The sequence below is a fragment of the Mesoplodon bidens genome, assembly GCF_964165515.1.
Source record: "Mesoplodon bidens genome assembly, chromosome: 11".
In the NCBI taxonomy this organism is placed as follows: Eukaryota; Metazoa; Chordata; class Mammalia; order Artiodactyla; family Ziphiidae; genus Mesoplodon; species Mesoplodon bidens.
This window is the reverse complement of record NC_138167.1, coordinates 42,342,971-42,360,773: the sequence shown is the minus strand read 5'-3', so window position 1 is coordinate 42,360,773 and position 17,803 is coordinate 42,342,971. Positions and strand designations below refer to the sequence as shown.

General features: G+C 56.9%; 1 protein-coding gene across 3 annotated transcripts; it reads right to left on the bottom strand.

Annotated features, from left to right (window-relative positions):
• Window positions 1–48: 48 nt before the first annotated feature.
• On the bottom strand, window positions 49–17,184 carry ANKRD52 (ankyrin repeat domain 52). Of its 3 annotated transcripts, XM_081248217.1 has the most exons (29): window positions 17,068–17,184; window positions 16,676–16,759; window positions 16,135–16,213; window positions 15,865–15,935; window positions 14,639–14,839; window positions 14,025–14,112; window positions 13,761–13,903; window positions 13,244–13,456; window positions 12,900–12,978; window positions 12,474–12,588; window positions 12,265–12,347; window positions 12,038–12,155; window positions 11,748–11,816; window positions 11,421–11,561; window positions 11,261–11,341; window positions 9,774–9,885; window positions 9,494–9,565; window positions 9,042–9,243; window positions 8,697–8,784; window positions 8,505–8,622; window positions 7,737–7,956; window positions 7,449–7,536; window positions 7,258–7,341; window positions 7,003–7,148; window positions 6,704–6,786; window positions 6,413–6,495; window positions 6,128–6,219; window positions 5,522–5,676; window positions 49–209 (listed from the first exon to the last, which is right to left on the bottom strand). In XM_081248217.1, exons 1-29 carry the CDS (start codon window positions 17,092–17,094, stop codon window positions 99–101), a joined length of 3,246 nt encoding a protein of 1,081 aa, XP_081104343.1. In that variant the 5' UTR covers window positions 17,095–17,184; the 3' UTR covers window positions 49–98. The 3 variants fall into 3 exon arrangements, with proteins under 3 accessions (XP_081104343.1, XP_081104345.1, XP_081104344.1); XM_081248219.1 differs by lacking the exon at window positions 9,494–9,565; XM_081248218.1 differs by lacking the exon at window positions 49–209 and having other exon boundaries at window positions 1,795–5,676.
• Window positions 17,185–17,803: the final 619 nt, after the last annotated feature.

Sequence of the window (17,803 nt, the reverse complement as noted above, 5' to 3'; positions counted from 1 at the left end):
TTGCCCTTCCTTCCCCCCAGTCACAGGAATGGAGGCGGGACACAGGGCCAGTAGGAGCAACAGGATTTTAATAAACAGAACCCATCCCAAAGCCATGACTACGACAGTTGTACTTGCACCAAAACAGCATAGAAAACCAGGATGTGGCAGGAGGAGGGCTCAAAGCAGGTATGGGGAGGAGGGGCCTGGAGGGTGCAGGATGCATCCATCTGCAGGGAGAGCATTGTGCTTTAGCCCAGAGAGGAAGGGGAGGGGTGAGGCAAATGCACCAAGGTCCCCACTTTTTCCTGCTGCCCTCAGCACCCTGGGGATACAGGCATCTGGGCAGGTCTGCCCTTTATTGCTGCCCACCAGCATGAAACACACCCCGACCCCAACGCTAGCACCACAGGTGAGTCCAGGGCAGGGAGAAGGGCAGGAAAGGGAACATTGCTTAGAGAAAGATTCCACTAGAATCCAGTGAATTGTGCTCAGTTCTCTTTACTTCCTACAACCGAGTACATGGGTCACAGGGTGGAGGGAGCAACAGGACATGGGACATGCCCCTCAGTGCCCCCAACGCACCCTTGCACACAGGATGGTGGTGTCTGCAGCATCACAGGTCATGCAGGGCACAGGGAAGGGGAGGTTCACACACACGTAGACGCCCACAGCGGGTACCAGACAGAGAACACCCCTGAATATACACAGCTGTACACAGGGAACCCCCAGGTCCCCAACCCAACCCTCTCCCCTGTCTTGCCGTCCCCCAGGCAGGAGGAACTGTATTGCTTTGAGAGAGCCACCCTGGGGGTTGCTCTGCCAGGCACCCTCCCCTCCCACCCACCCCCGTTTTGGCACATCTGCAAGACACACGGCAGCGAGAGTAGGCACCCTCCCTCCCAGGCTTCTGTGGCTTGGAGTGGAAGAAGGGGGTAGGAGACTTTCATCCGCCATCTTTCCCCCAGCCCTTCCCAAACCCCTACCAAACCCACTCCAGCCAGAACCCACCCCCACCCCCCAAACACACACACACAAAGCTGAGCTATCCAGGAATACAGGGGAACAAGGAGATTGTCCGGGATGGGAGCAGAGGCAGTGGGGAGAAAGGACTGGAAGCAGAGACCCCACCCTGGCGTGGGGTAAGACTGGCACACAGCTACTTTAGTGCAATTGGAGAGGGTGCCCAGAGTGAGGGATGGAGGCAGGAGGGCCAGGCTAGGCTCCCCAGGGAAACGGCCTAGCAGGGGTGAGCGAGGGCCAAGGGTGGACCCTCTCGTCACCACCACCCTCTGCCCTCCCAAACGCAGTGACAGTGTCCCCCTCACACCTAAGTGGGCAACAGCAGCCTCGGAGTCAGTACCTTCAAGTAATTCATGGAGCAGACCCTCCCCACCCCAGCTTCCTCCCATCTCTGGGATTTGGTCGCTTCTCTAGGGGTTGGGTCGGGAGGAGGGGGTCCCCAAGTCAGACCCTTCCCTCTCTACCTCTCTCTTCCCAGACCACTGGGCTTGGTCCTCAAAGATTCCTCACCTCAGCCCTTGCCCAATCTGGGTCAAGGCCGAGGAGGGCTGGAGCCACCATGGTTAGAGGGGAAGGGGCTGCTTTGCTCCTCATCCCTCCCTCTTAAAAGGTGGGGTTCAGACTAGGTGGGCTGGGGCCCCATACTGGAGTGCCCCAGGAGGAGGGGTTCTGGGCTAGGGTCTGTAAGGCTATTTTCCTTTGCGGCAGGAAAGGGAGGTGGGGAATGAATGCTGGGTGTGGGGAGAGGTGAGAAATGGCAGAGAGGGAAGGAGGAAGGGGCCCCCCCCGGGGCAGTCAGCAGCGTCACTCGGACAAAGTCACACTCATGTGCACAAGGTCCCGAGCACGCCTGCTCCCAGCCCCTCCTGCCTGGCCCCCACGCCCCCTCCCAGGATGCCCTCCAAGACCCCAGAGGAGGTTTTGGGGGCACACAGCTGCAGAACCGTTCGCTCGGGCCCCACGACCCCCGGCCCAGCCCCGCCTCCTCTCCCCTTCTAGGTCCAGGGAGTCGGAAGGTGCTTGGGTGGGCAGACAGCGGTGGAAACAGTATTGAGTTTTCCTTTGGTTACATATTGAAGGCAAAGGTGAGCTGGACTTACAGTCAAAACGGATAGGGATGAGGAAGGAAGAGGGGCCACGGCTGGGGACGGAGAGGGAGGTAGGCCCTCCTCAGCCCCTCCACCCCAAGGAACACATGTCTAGGTGGGTGGCAGTCCCTCAGTCTCACCTCTCCCACCCCCACAGCACCAAACAAAAGGAGAAGCCCCCTCCCCCAGGGGCTGCTCCCTACCCCAACCTGGGCTGTACATTCAGTGGTTCTCAGCAGTCCTATGGCTCAGGGGGCCGCGGGGTGGGGAGGTGGCCCGTCAGTCTCCGCTGGACAGTGGCAGTGACCCGGGCCTGCTGGTCCGTGCTGGGACCCACAGTTTGTGCCATTTGTCTTTCTGAAGGATAGTACACAACCCTACCAAAGCCACCGGCCAAGCAGAAACATCTCCCCCAAAATCAGAAACTAAACACGGGCTCTTTTTCCTCTCGCCCTCTGATTCACACATCGGTTTCCCTGTCTCCTATGTAGCCCTCGCTCCGTCTCCTTTGCTGGGACCTGGGGCTGCTCCCAGGGTCCTCACTTAAAATAGGCCTTTTCTCAAAAGTGCTTATTACTTGAAGCAAGTGCTTTAGAGCTGCAGTGGGGAGAGGGGGAGGGGGAGAGGGAGGGCGAAGGGAAGGAGATGATTCCTCCCCACCGTACCCCCTTAAGATTCGGGGGCATTCTGCCTGCTTTACTTCTCCACACCCGTTTAAGTCAAAGAGGTCTTTTTAAAAACAACAACAACAACAACTTAACATTAAAATAAATATGCAGTGGCCATGAGAATGGTCAAAATGCTTCAAAAAAACACTAGGGGCTGGGGAGCCCAGGGTGGGGTGTGGGGTTTCCTTTGGCATAAGGAGAGGAGGCTGCTCGTCCTGCCGGCCTCCTCACAGCCACATGAGGAGGGACAGAGAACTCCCTGCAACCTGCCCCAGCACTGCTGACGGTGTGCTGAAGGCGCCGCAGGGGATGGGCAGCCACCAGAAATCTCATCTAGCAAAACGATGGGGCTCCTGACAAAATATTCAGATTCTTCCTGTCATCACCGAACATTGATAAAGGAGAACACGACTGAAACCCCAAGAGTTTTCTCTGGAGGACACGTCTCCCTGCTCCCCCTGCCCCCCGCCACCTAATTCCCAGCACCAAAATGAGAGGGAGGGGGTGGAACAGGAAGATTTTATGAGAGACAACTGAAGTTAGGGGCAAGCTCTGCAGAACCAGCAGGACTGGAGGTGGGGGGCTGCAGCCCTTAAGAGAGGTCACATTGATTGTCGTACAGGGGAGGGCAGGGTGCGAAGGGAGGTGGGCGAGAGGGGCGCTGCAAGGCCCTTTGGCTTTGAAAACAAAAATAAAAACTAAAAGCTGCACAATCCTTCTCATCAATAATGGTCATCTGGAAGCTTTGAAATGGTTTAGGAACTGAGCGTTGGGAGAAGCAAGACACAGAGAGGGAAGGGATAAAAATGGGACCATGACAAAAAGAATAAGGACTTAGACAAACACCCCAGGCTTCAGGAAACCAGCATGAGGTATGGTTAAGGGTATCTGTTAGGGAGGGAGAAGTCCCTGGGATGCCCCTCTCCCCTCAGCCCACCCTTGGCAAGGGTGGCAAGACGTGCAGCGGACACAACTGAAAAGGGGGTAAGAGCATGAATAAAGCAAGCACGGGTTGGGGAAGGAGACCGAGGGACCCCCAAGGGGGAGGCCCTGTACTGTGTAAATGAAGCCTGTCCAGTTCTCAGGGGACAATACTGATGGCAGCCAAACTGGGCAAGGATGCACTGGGGGGTGGGGGGCTGGGGGCGTGGAGGGAGCATGACCTCTATTCAAGTTCTGTGTCTTGGCCCCTGGCTGAGGTATTGAGTGTGAGGAAGGGAACACTGGGCTGAGGGAGTGGGTCCAACTGTCCAGGAGGCTTAGCTAGGAGATGGATGGACAGGGCATCTGAAGGGACCAGGGCCAAATTCAATGCTACATTTAGAGAGAAAACTGCCCCCTCCTCACTCCAGCCCAGTTTGGCTTTTGGGGTACGACTTCTCGGAATCTTCTCAGTGCAGCCCTTAGCTCAATCCCTTCTCTCCCTGCTGCTGGGAAGGCAGGAACCAAGCCTCAGTATCTACTTGTCGCTCCCTAGATCAGAACTTCATCCTCACACCGGAGGGGAAGCCTAAGTCCCCGAGTAGCCACGGTCCCTAGTCTGCCCTGCCCCTCCCTCTTTGGCTTCAGATCAGGAGTGACTGGGGGCAGTGGGTACTCTTGGACATAACAGAAGGTGGCAGCAGACGCGGGGCACAGAGGACTGTGGGATTGGGGGGCACAGGAGGAAGAACACAGTCCCTCCCTCCACACACATGCAAACACATGCCTGAAACACAGAGGACATACTAGGGCTGTGGTTTTGAAATGGGCAGGAAATTAATTTGTTTCTTCCCCTAAAGGATAAAATGCTTACTTAAAAATTCATGACAAGCCTCAAAGTTAAGGGAGAGGAGAGCCAGAGAGGGAATGGCCACAGGCTCTGCCCTCCGGAAAGAAGTTAAAAGAAAGAAGCAAGGTTAAAGTGCGTGGTCAGGGGGCCAGGCCAGGAGGGGGAGGGAAGCAGGGCGGGGCAGGCTGTGGGGGCAGAACCAGCCCTTGATTTGCATATGAGGAGCCAGGGAGCGTGCAGGACTGGGGCCCAGGTACAGTAGTTGCTGCTTCAAGTGTTTTGCATTTGAACTTTAGGGGTGATGGGATACAGAAGTGGGGGAAAAGCTCCAGGCCCCAGTGCTAAATACCCTCCCCCCTCGTCCGCTAGCTGCCCCTGAAGGGGGAGGGGGACACCCCCAGAGTGCTCACACAGTACCAGAAATTAAGGCTTCTCACTGCTGCGGGGATGGAGGGGGGACGGAGGGGCCGGCCAAGCAGGGAGGCAGTGATGGGTATGGAAGAAGAGTTGGGGATATGCCTGGCAGGAGCATGGGGAAGGGGACAGAGAGGAGAGTCAACGGGAAGAGTGGGGGCAGCTGGCAGCAGAAAGGGAGAACGGAGAGAGGGGATAAAAGAGAGGGGGAGCCAGGCATCGAGCGATCATTTTGGGACACTTGGCAGAAGGGGTTGCCCTGGGGGTACCAAGGGCCTGGGGTGCTCCCTGTTGGTCCCAGACCCCTGCCAGGCCAGGATAGTGTGGCAAAGGGGTGAGCAGCTGCTCCCCAGTGCTTTTTCCCCCCTCCGCCCCCCAACCCAGTCGTGTTCTCCTTTAAAGTGCCCTAAATGTATAGACTTTTTCTAAATAAATAGAATAAGATATCAAGCCACCGGCAGGGGGAGGGACATGGGAGGGGGCTACTCGGAGTAGCAACCATCTAACCCAATGGCGCCATGCCGCTCCTGGCTGTAGGGGCAGGAGGCTCCGTGGGGCAGGGCACCGCAGCCACCCACCGTCTTGGCTGCTGCGATGCCGCAGTTCTTGAGCAGGCTGAAGCTGAAAGGACTGACAGCGTCCTTGGGTGGGAAAGGCTTCATGGTGGAAAGGATCAAGGCCAGGCAGTCTGCCACATCTTTGTTGGGGGCGCAGGCCAATGCCGGGGTGTGACCTGCAGAGCAAAGGGGAGAACTGAGCCCCAGGGTCCTGTACCCCTGGCTCCCCATCCACCTGCCCCTGGGCCCTGAGCTCTCTTATCTGTGGAGGGGAGCCAAGGCAGGCAAGCACCCAGCATGGTCAGAACTCAAGGGCTTTAAAGGCCCAGGGAGGCTAACAGGCAGACTGTCCCAGTGTGAGGTAAAGAGCAGAGCCAGCCTGGGGGGCAGGAGGCTGGGAGGCTGAGGTGTGCAGGAGGTCTTCCTGAGGACCCTGCTGGCTCCACCTAGTTCCGTCAGACTCCCCTCAGAGACTCTAGCTTATCGGTGTTGGGTCCCTGCTCTGAAGAGTTCCCTTGGGAAGAAAATCCAGTTTATTAACCAGCAAGCTTAAGAAGTCACCTCCGGAAGAACGAACATCCCTGATCCCAAAGCCCGGAGGGGCAGGGGGCTCTGGACCCCACCCACCTTCTTCATCCACAGCCAGCACTGTGGCCCCACGACTCAGCAGGGCCTGCACCACAGAAGCTAGACCATTCCGGGCGGCAATGTGTAGGGGCCTTGGAAGAAAGGAAGAAGGAGCATGAAGTCAGGGCAATGGCAAGCTGCACTTCCACCCTCAGCCAGAGTCGCAGTGCTGCCGAGCAAACACTGTGAGTTCCAGAGGGCCCCTGGAACATGGGCCGCAACTTCCTCACCCACCTCTCCCACCCCCTGCCCCCCAGCCAAGAGCCCCCTCCCCAGGGCACTCACATCTGCAGCGCACTGTTGGTAGCATTGATAAGGCCAAGGTCTTGGGTTTCTGCCAGGATCATGAGGGCACATTTCTCGTGGCCCTGAGGGAGAGGGACAGAGAGTGAAGACTTGTGAAGTGGAAGCATGACAATAGGAGCTGAGTGGGTAGCAGGAGGACAGAAAGCTATCCCACCAGTCAGACAGTCTGGACAATCCTGACTTCTACTGGGCCCTCTCTCCAATCACCAGGCCCAGCCCCTTCATCAGGCCCTGCCCCTTACACAGCCCCAGCTGCACTGCCGGCGGTACCTTGCTACAGGCCAAGTGGAGGGCAGTGTTCTTGTTCTCATCCAGCACAGTAAGGTCTGCCTTCCCTCGATACAGCAGAAATTCTACAAGAGAAAGGAGACAGAGGGGGCTGGCGCTCCCTTCCAGAGCCGTGCTGGCCTGGCTCTGCACCCTCCTATCTGCATACCCTTTGCACCCCATCTGCAGAGGGTGAAACATCCAAAGACATGCCTCCTGCCTCCTAAACCCCACAGGCAGGGCTGACCCATCTTGCGAAAACCCAGGGGAGCACCTCCCTTCCACACGCGGCCCCTACACACCCACAGCAGCGGTCTGCCCATTCTCAGCCGCCGTCATGAGCGCAGTGCGGCCAGTGTGGTCAGTGGCGTTCACCTCGGCTTGATGCTGCAGCAGCATCCGGAGCCCAGAGACGTTGTCCGCGAAGGCAGCGGCGTGAAGAGGGGTCCTGTGGGGAGGGGGTCAGGGCAGAGTGAAACAGGGAAGGCCCTTTCTCCTGAGCAGCAAGAGGAAGCCAGAGGCAACAGAGGCTTCTCCCCAAGCCTCCCGCCACTCACCGTCCTTTGGCATCTCGGCTGTTCACAATCTTGGCACCCAGAGCTCCCAGCAGCATCTCTGTGGTGCTGTCCTGGTTATTAATTCTGGGGGAAGAGGAAGGGTCAGCAAGAGGGGCAGGGGAAATAGACTGCCTGTCCTAAGCCCAGGTGACAGACCCCTGAGTGGGGCTGTGGTGTAGGAAGGGACTTACACTGCACAGTGCAAAGGAGTGAAGGGGTTTCCTTCCAGGTATGAAAACGGGCTGTGTTCAAGTAACAACTCCAGACAATCTTCATGTCCTGGGTATGAGGAAGGAAGAGTGGTGATGGAGAGAAATGACAACAAGGTCCCCTCCATCTGTCCTGTCCCATCTCTCAACACTCCATTCTACTTCCAGATGCAGAGCAACCCAGGTCCCTCCCTCAACCCACTAGTCCTTGTCTGCCCTCCCCTACACCCCACACACATAGCTGTGCCTACAAAGGCCCCAGAGCCACACCAGTGTAGGAGGCCCAGTGCATGGGCGAGTATCCGCTGTAATCCACCCCGGTATCCAGGGGGTCTGTGGAAAGGGCAGCCTGCAGCAGGGTCCGCAGTACTGCAGTGTGGCCACAGGCTGAGGCCAGATGAATGGGTGTGCGGCCCTTGAAGTCTCGGCACAGCACAAACGCATCGTGGTCCAGCAGGGCAGCCAGGCAGTCCTCACAGCCAGTCACTGCCTGTGGGTGACATGGGGGTGTAGCTGAAACTCCCTTTCCAATGGCCAGTCACTGGGGCTGGCCCAGGAGTAGGAGCCAATTCCAGGGCTCCAATCCTCGTCTTTACAACAATGATTCTAAGTGTTAGGGATGAGCATCTCCTTCCCTGACTCTATGCCAACTGACAATCAGGATGGTGAGTTAATCCTGGCCTTCTATAGTGGGACATTGAGTCAAAGAATCCCGTGGGATGAGGAGGAGGCAGCTTTAAGACAGGTGATGGTGGAGAAGGACCAGGTCGTGGCATCATTATCCAACAGGACAGGGCCAGCTGGGTACCCTGGGGCAGAGTGTGGGTGGTGAGCAGGTGGCTGTATGTGATTACAGAGCAAGGTAATCAGGGAGATCAGCTGCGGACGTCAGATACTCATCCTGGAGCAAATACAGTAAGGCCCACTAAGACCCTGGGCACAAGATCCTGGTCCACGTGCTAGACAATCTGATGTCCTACTGTTGTGCTCCCATGTCCAGGCCCTTCTGTGAGCGACCCTACCCAGGAGCTCACTCACCCCACGGTGGAGGGCAGTGCGGCCCCGGAGGTCAGCAGCATCAGCTGTGGATCCTTTCTCTAGCAGCAGATGTACACAGTCCACATGGCCATTCATGATGGCCAGCATCAGTGGGGTTCTACAGAGGGGGCAAGAAAAGGGTGAGGGCCTGGCAGGGATGGGAACCCCACCCCACCCCTGGCCAACACTCACTGTCCATAGGCATCCATGACATCCGTGATGTCAGCTCTTTCCCCACTGTCGATCAGCAAGTGCAGGGAATCAGTGTGGCCAGAGGCAGCTAGAAGAAAAGGGGGTCTGTGTCAGGGCATGGTCGGGGCAAGAAGGCCAGGTGAAGGGTGGAGGTTATGGGAAGACCTGGGGCAGGGAGAAATCTTGGGGGATAGGAGGCTATGAGTCAGGACTTGCAGTTTCCATCCTCCTCGTCCTACTCCATCCCAACCCCAGTCCCCTCAGGGTTCAGGAGGGATCTGGGGACCAGTCTTGGAGGAGGCGCGGCGTGGCAAGGGGAGGGAGCAGCTCAAAGGGTGCACCCACCAGCAGCGTGCAGGGGTGTCCACTTGCGCTTGCGCTCCTTGATGAGGGCAGAGGCGCCATGGGCTGTTAGCACCTCCACACACTCAGTGGAGCCTCGCTCAGTGGCCAGGAAGAGCGCGGTCCGGCCCTTGTGGTCCCTTACATCCAGATTCACCAGCGTCTCAGCCAGTGTCTTCAGGGCTTCACAGTGACCGTTGTAGGCCTGGAGGGGTGCAGGCAACCAATGGATACAGCTCGGGACACTGTCCCCACTCTGTTCTTGGGGCCCACAGGAAGACTCCAGGCAACAGGCCTCCCCGTGAGCTCCTTGGGCCCCTCTCCAGACCACTGCCTGCTTGCGACATCCCCACAAGAAGGCAGAAGCAAGGACGGATTCACACGTGCTTATACCTGTGTGCCAGCCTGGGGCAGGTAGGGACAAGGAAGGCAAGAGGAAAAGACCTGGGACTCACAGCTAAGTGCAAAGGGCTGACTGGAATGGTGCTCTCTACATCCTCCAGGCAGTTAAAGGACATTTCTAAGAGCTGCAATGGACAGAATAGTAGGTGCTGAGGTTCTGGTATTCCCAAGATATTACCCCTTGACCCCACCCACAGCAACCCCCAAAGCCCCTGGATCTAGAGACCACATTTGATTCAACCACCCCTTGGTTTGAGAATCCACAGATACAAAAGTAGACTGTGTGCTGTGCCCTGCCCTGCTCCTCTCCCCCAGGCCAGGTCCCACACGTACCAGTTCAAGGTTCTGTCTATTGCCATAGGCGGCTGCATAGTGCACGGCTGTGTAGCCCTGCCTGTCCCGCAGGGAGGGGTCTGCACCGTTATCCAGTAAGAATTCCAAACAGCTGGGGGACAGGAGTAGACTGTGAGGAGGGGACAGGCCCAGCCAGGGAGGGCACAGTTTGGGAAGAGCAGAGGAGAGGGCAAGGGAGCCCCTCCAGACCTAGCTGGCCAACACCCATCCCCCACTCTTGGTAGGCTAACTCCTGCCCATTCAAGCCCAGACTCAGACCTACCACCTCCAGGCCTGCCCTGAACCACTCTTGCTTGAACGCCCTCCTCTATCCTTTGAATGCTCTCCTAGAGAACCTGGAGCACAGTTATCAGTTACCAACCTGTGATCGACACACTCTCACCCCACCTCCAGGCATACTGACCCCTGCCTTCTCCTCCCAGCCCACCTGAAAAGGCCTACTCATCTCATACTCGCTCCCAGAATCCTCTTCTCTGGGAGGCCTTCCCCAAACTTCCCAGTTAGGTGCCTCCTCCCCTCTATTCCCCGGCACCACTCTTACAGCTCAGTAGTAGTTGTACTAGTAGAAATATTAATACAGCATTTAACACTTACAACGTGTCAAACACTATTCTAAGCATTTCATGTGTATTAAATCACTTAATCTTCATACTGATCCTTTGAGATAGCTATTATTATCCTACTATGGTTGAGGAAACTGAGGCACAGAGAGGTTAAGTTACTGGCCAAAGGTCACAGAGTTGAGCCTCTTGGATTTTAAATATCTTTTTAAAAAAAAAATAAACCCTTGGGCTTCCCTGGTGGCACAGTGGTTGAGGGTCCACCTGCTGATGCAGGGGACACGGGTTCATGCCCCGGTCCGGGAACATCCCACATGCCGCGGAGCGGCTGGGCCCGTGAGCCATGGCCGCTGAGCCTGCATGTCTGGAGCCTGTGCTCCGCAACAGGAGAGGCCACAGCAGTGAGAGGCCCACGTACCGCAAAAATAAATAAATAAATAAATAAATAAATAAATAAACCCTTTATTTATAACAGTCTTATTAGACATACAGAAAAATTGTGAGGATAATACAGAGTTTCCATATATTCCTCACCCAGTTTCCCCTATTATTAACATCTTACACTAGATGTTATGTATGTATGTATGTATGTATACATACAGAAATTTGGGGTAATTCATCTTTTATCCTTACCACCCAGCACATTACTTGGTACATATTAAGTAAATACTCAATTAATGCTTGTGGAATAAACAAATGAATTTGTGTTTAGCTTTTCTGATTCCCTCAAGAAGACCATCCATTCCTTGAAGGAACTATGTCTCCTGCTTCTGTCTGTACCCACAGTGCTTGGTCCAGGACTAAACTCAGGGTGCAAAGCAGCAGCAGGGTGATGGTGGGAGAATAACAGGACCAGAGTCGACACTGCTGGGAAAGCGCACCCCAGGGGTCTCCTCGACTACTCACAAGAAGGCCTCCTTCCTGCGGGACTCCTTCAGTGGCTCGTCCTCTTCAGCATCGTGGCTGGAAGATGAGTGGGGCTCCGCCCTGGGGGAGGAGAGTGAAGAAGTCTGGGGGGCGCTCAGGGAGGAGAGTGGGGCTGAGAAGAGCAAAGTGGGCGCCTCACCTCCTGTAGGTGTCGGAGGCGGCAGCGTAATGGAGGGGAGAGCAGCCTTTACAGTCGGCCTCGTTGACGCCTGCCCCAGCGGTCACCAGTGTGACGGCGCACTGGTAGCTGCCATTGGCGGCTGCATAGTGCAGTGGGGTCCTGGGGAGAAGTGAAGGAAGGTGGGTAAAAGAATCAGGGGCAGATCCAAATGCAACCAGATGTGCAGCCAAAAGCTGCTTGGTAATATTCTCCTCACTTAGTCTCCAACTCCCCACCCCGCCCTCCATCACTTGTCTCTCTGATCGGATATTCCTTATGTATATATACTCCTGCACATTAACACACCTTCCAAATTTGTCTCTCCTCCTCAAGTCAGCTCCACTGCTCAACAGCAAATTAAGACATTCAACATTCCTAAAAGGAAGGAGGATGCAGGTTAAGGGGAGAAAGAGGGCTCAAGGAGAAGCCACAGGATTCTCCCCAGGGAGGGGCTGAAGGAGGATGGAACTGGACAGCCCTTTCTGCTGCCACTGCTCTCACCGTGAGGTGGGGAGCTCTGGGCAGGAAAGAAGAAGGGGCCCAGACCCCGGCCCAGCCTCCTTCTCAAGGCCTGAGACAGAGGGAAGAAAACTCACCCTCCAGAAGCAGCAGCATGAAGACAGGTACGGCCAAGGTTGTCAGGTGTATTGATGTCAAACCCAGCTGAAAGCACGTGCTCGTTGCTGAGTGAGGATACAATGCTGTACAGCTGACCTGAAGGGGCAGAACAGCCACAGATCCCATCTGAGGGCTCTGAGCAGAGCCGGGAAAGGCCTCTGCTCTCCTGCCCACCTGCCCAACCCCCGAACCAGTCAGCTCATACCTGAGGAAAGAAGCTTACGACAACAGTCAGAGAATCCAAAGAGAACAGCCAAGTGCAAGGGGAACATGTCGTGGATGCCACGCCTGGGGAGAAGGGGAGGGACTCAGTCCTCGGGTCAAGGAGGGACCAGATGCAGACCTCTTTTCTGTGGCCTACCACCAGCCTAGATCTGAGGCAGCCTGGAAGTGGGGTCAGAGGTCCGGACTCACCGGGCGGTATCCGCGCCGTTGGTCATGAGGGTGCTGATGAGCAGCTCGTGTCCATAGCGAGCGGCCACGTGCAGTGGCGTGTTCCCAAATTTGTCGGCACAATCAATCTCGCTGCCTGAAAGGGGGGACGCACACCCACACACTCAGACCCTTGGCTTCAGACCACTCGCACTAGTTAGCTACCCTCTGAGTCTTTGTTACGTGCCAGGGACCAGGCTAAGCCTTCTACACGTGTTATCTCGTTTGTCAGCCTGAGGGGGCTGGGCAGGCAGAGCAGGGCCATTTCCACAGGTGCCTTGCTCAGAGCTTCAGGTGCCCATCCTGATTGGAAGATGGGGTGGGGGGTGGAATGAGGAAGAAAAGGTGTTTCTAGGGATGAGTTCTCTGAGGGGGGAGAAGAGATCACAACGTCTTCCAGGTCCATACCATTCTGGATGAGGATCTGGGAGCGGGTGAAACGGCCATGGATGGCAGCCATGTGCAGAGGACTTTTCCCTTCTTTGCTCTGTGGAAACATGGCATTTTTTTTTCCCCTAGTGCAAAGCACGGAGAGTGCCCTGTTCCCCCTTCCAAAGGACACGTCTCTGAGGACGGGGTGATCATATGGACATCTTCTCAGCCCACATTTTCCTGGGCCCCTGGGAAGGACTGATCAACCCAGGATGCAAGCAGACCATTCCCCATAGAGTTATCCAGAGCAAAAGATACGGTCAGCACCCCCAGAGCCAGGCCCCTCTCCCCACTGGTCTCATACTCATCCCTTCAGGTACCTGGTAGTTGACATCAGCCCCGTTATTGACCAACAGCTCCAAGCAGAGCGCGCCATTGGTGGAGACCGCAGCCACATGCAGTGGTGTAAAGCCCTTGTCATTTGGCTGGTTGACATTGGCTCCTGCGTTCACCAGCTCAATAGCCACAGCATCCTGGCCCAGGTAGCAGGCGATGTGCAAAGCTGTGTTTCCAAAAGCGTTGGGCTCATCAATCTGGATTTCCAGGGGTGAGGGTAAGGGGATAAGGGAGACATCAGTTTAAACAAAGTGGAAGCCAGCACAGATAGCCTAGGGAATCCCAGAAATCCAACGACTGCCTCAGACCCCTCAGGTTCCGGACCCAAAGACTGGGGGCACTACTGCTTAAGATAAGCATTGTTCAGATCCTCTCACCACATCTTCCCGACCTCCCCAAACCACACCAAAATCCCAGCGCTTTCCTATCTCCCTAACAGACTGCGACCTCCAGCTCCCTGCCCTTACCCCCAGGCCGCCCCCCCGTGCTCAGCACCCTGACCTCAGCCCCCATCCGTAGCAGGTACTTCACCACTTCAATCTGGCCACTGGCAGCAGCTGTATGGAGCAGCCCATAGCCCTTGCGGTCCTTGCAGCCAAGGTCTGCTCCCCGTGCCACCAGCAGTTTCAGGACCTCCAAATGCCCTGGGAAAAGAGAGTATGCTCTCAAGGAGGTGGAGTGTGAACTCTAGGGCCCCGAGCACCCCTCTCTCCATCCCTGCCCTAGGAATCCCAAGTCCTGCTCTCCCTGTGATTCTCTTCTCACCTAGAAAAGCCGCCCAGTGCAGAGGCTGCCGTTCCTTTTTGTCACAGACATTCAGGCTGGCTCCCTTACTGAGAAGCAGGTTCACCGTCTGTTTCAGGACATGAAAGACACCTGTTTAGAGCCAGGTTCATGCCTTCAACATACCTAAGAGCAGAGCCCTTAGCACCTGAAAAGGCTGAGGCAGCCTAATGTCTCTGTTCTTGGGCAGAACAATCTGGAGAACTAGAGGGAACAGAGAAAGCAGGCACTAAGGAGATCCCAGATAGATCTGGAAGTTTTGAGGTAAACTTAAGGGAGTCTCTTCAGGTAATTCAGTGGTTTTTAAACTCTTTTGAAGTCTTCTAAATGTGCTGAAAGACACGGACTCTCACTTCAGAAAAAAACATGTATGCAAACATTTTCCATGCAACTTCAGAGGCTTTATCACCCTCCTGAGGTGGTCCAAGTCAAGAATTTCCATCTAACCCAACCATTCATTTGGTGCTTGAGCCCAAGTGTTTACATAATCATCTGGGCTGCTGCTCCCCAGGCCTAATGGTTTGGAGGCAGGAGAAGGTGAGCAGGAAGGGAAGGAAGAAGGCACGAGGCTGGGCGTGGACTGGAGCGGTCCTCACCTCCAGATGCCCACTATGCACTGCGTGGTGCAGGGCACTGCGCCCGCTCCTGTCAGCCACGTTGAGGCTGCTCAATAATGGTGCCAGAGCCTCAGCACACTTGGTGGCCCGGTTGGCGGCAGCCACATGCAACGGTGTCTGCCACAGCTTGTCCCGGGCATTCACATCTGCTGAATGTGCCAGCAGCAATCCCAGCACCTTCTGTTGAGGGGCAGGGGATAAGAGAGAAGACAGAGGGGGAGCAGGAGGTAAACCAACAGGAAATGGAGGGGCGAATAGGTCAGCACAGCACCTGTGACCCCATCTCCCCACTCCCCCAGCACAGAGTCTCTCCTCATTTTTTCCAACATACCTAGCCTTTCAATACCTACTTTCCATCTTCTGGAACTTCTTAGAGCTTAAAATTTTCCCTCCCTTGCTGAGGAAAACGTGGATCTCCCTCCCCAAGCCACCTGGTATCGTTCATAACCCAAACCCTGAAAATCTTCACCCATATATACAGCCACTACTAAGCAAATCCACACATGTAGAGGATCCCAATCCCCCACCATTTTTAGGAAAGATAAATGCTCCCCAGATACCCCCCTTCAGCCCTTCCATATGCATCAGAATCATTTCCATTACCTAGGTAAGCAAACAGATACTGGCTCCTCTCCAAAACCCAGGCTAAAACGCCCCTCCTATTCACCACCCACCCCATTCCCATTGGCCTCAGTCCCTCCCCCTGGTGGCTGGAGCCAGGGAAGTGACTGCCAAGCCAAGAAGAAGGTCATCTCTTCCCGCTCTTCAGGGTTGAGGGACCCAACTGATGGGGCATGTTTGACTCTCGTGGTGTCAACTTTCATGCTGCTTGAGGGGCAGGGATGCAACAAATCACTACCCCCATCCCTCCATCACAAGGAAAGAAATCTCAGTGCCCAGAGGGGGATCAGACTCCACGGTGGCCCCCCAGGGAGGGATGAGTCACTAAGGCCTGGCAGCAGGGCCCCTGCAGTCTGCCAGCCCAGTGTTAAGCTCTCCCCTGACGTCACATCAGCTACCAACACTCAGCTCCCCCTTACCAGCCAGTTCTAGGGGTAGGAGGGAGGGGCCAAGGCCTGGTCTCCTCCGGGCCTGGGGACAGACCAACTTGTAGCGCAGAGGACTAAGGCTCTCCAACCCTTATCTTCCAACCTTTAACCAAGTCATCCTCTTAGGAAGGGAGAAAAGAGGTGGGAGGCCAGTACCTCATTTCGGGAAGCAGCAGCACGATGAAGAGGGGTCAGCCACAGTGTGTCCTTAGCATTGACGTTAGCACCTGTGCGGATATAATATGCTCTTTTGGTGGGAGGTGGAGAGCAGGTGGGGAAGAAAGCCAGTAATCAGGCCAGAGAATCTGGATGGAGACGGAAGCTTGCCTGGACCAAGCACCAGAGGACAATCCTTGGATACGACAAAAAGGCTCCTCCCTCAGGTCCCCTCCCTAGCTGCCACACCTTCCAGCTCCCCACTTTCACCTGACATCAGTAGCAACTGGAGGATGGGGACATCGCCTACGTAGGCAGCAGCATGAAGTGGGGTTCGCCTCTCTTGGTCCTAGGAAGGCAGAGAAGAGGAGCAGCTGTAGGGGTGAACGATCCAGGACCCAAGCCCAAGTCTTCGTGCTCCAGGCCTTTCCCCACAACCTCTTCCCACAGGTTCTGCGGCCTCCTAAACCCCAGTCCTAGGTCAAAGCAAGCACCGAGGGAGGGTGGAGTCAGGGGGTGGGCGCCACGGGCCCGCGAAGCAGTCTCCTTCTGCCAGGAGGGGTGGAGGCGCTGCAGACACGGATGGTTCAGAAGAGAACACCGTTTCTGGGCATCCTCAGCCCTACTGGTCTCTGCTCTAAGCCTGACCTGCTCTCCATCCCCAAATGTAGAGCAGTCGCCCATCCCAGGGTGGAAAGAGCTGCGGCCTCACCCGAGCCGAGGAAACACGGAGCCGCCCCATTGGTGGGGAGGGGTCCTGAACACCAGGGCCCAGATTACCGGCTCGCCATCCTCCCTGGTCTCAACTCACCAGCACATTGATGTTCTCCTTCTGCGAGAGGAGGGAACGCACTTCCTCCACATCTCGGCTAAAGATGGCCTGGACCAGGGGCGGCTGCAGGGAGAACCGGTTTTCAGGGAGCGGGCCGGAGCGGAACCGGGGAGTGGGGTGGGGGACACTGGGTTTGGGCGGGGGGAGACGCTGGAGGGGCTCCGCTCTGTGGTCCTGGCCGCAGGGGGCTTCCGCGGTGTCTCCGCCGGTCACCAGGCCCCCAAGGACACCGGCTTGGTTGAGGGGAGCGCGGCGTGGGGCGGGGCGGGAGCCCCGGGCTCGGGCCCAGCCTAGGCCGCACATCCCCGGGCTCGCGTGGCGGCGGCGTCGGGCCCTGGAAGGAGGAAGCGAGCAAGGGCGGGAGGGCTGACCTGGTCCGTGATGCTGAGGATCCCCATGGCCCGGCCCGGGCTCCGTCCGCATCGAGCTCCCGGCGGCGGCGGCGGCGGCTCCACCGGGGACACGGGGCGGCCCAGGCGGCGGCTGCGGCGGCGGCTGCGGGGAGAGCGCAGCCCCGCCTACCAGGGGGCGGGAGCGGGAGCCCGCAGCGCTCCCTGGCGGCCGTTCTGGGCCCGGCCGCAGGGCGCTTGCGGCGCAGGCTGCCCCAGGCCGCGGCGCCCTCCGCCCCGCCTTGGCGGTCCCAGCGGCTCGGGTGCCCCCAGTCTCAGCCGCTGGTTCCCCGGCTCCCCAGGCCAGCGGCGCCGTGCTCTCCGCTCCAGTCTGGCGACCCGGGGGATTCTCCACAAAACCCTAGCGGCAACTCAGGCTTTGGCCCTGCTGCGGTGCCTTCCAACCTGAGGACCAAATGGCTAGCCAGATCTCACCCAGCCCAAAATGCCTCCTCCGAGCTAACGCCTCCCGTCCACGATTACACACCTCAGAATCCCCCACAGACTTGGGGAAGCAGGGCGTGGAGATCTGGGGGTTATATATGGCAATAGCCCCAGGGGAGGGAAGGCGCGTATCTCCACTGGCGGTGACAAGAGCTGGGGAGAAAGCAAAGAGCAAAAGTGCCCAAGCTGCGGAGAAAAAAAACAAAACAAAAAAACAAGGACTCTTACCTGCAGAAAAACCCCCCAGAGAGGACAGGCTAGCTGGTAGTTGAAG

What these genes read in the sequence shown, in the direction of transcription:
- ANKRD52 (XM_081248217.1), bottom strand. Translation starts at nt 17,094, where the DNA reads ATGGGGATCCTCAGCATCACGGACCAG. An exon ending in TGCATAGTGGGCATCTGGAG is followed by an intron (nt 14,113 to 14,638) that starts GTGAGGACCGCT and finishes GTCCTGAAACAG; the next exon opens with ACGGTGAACCTGCTTCTCAG. An exon ending in GCACTGGGCGGCTTTTCTAG is followed by an intron (nt 13,904 to 14,024) that starts GTGAGAAGAGAA and finishes CTCTTTTCCCAG; the next exon opens with GGCATTTGGAGGTCCTGAAA.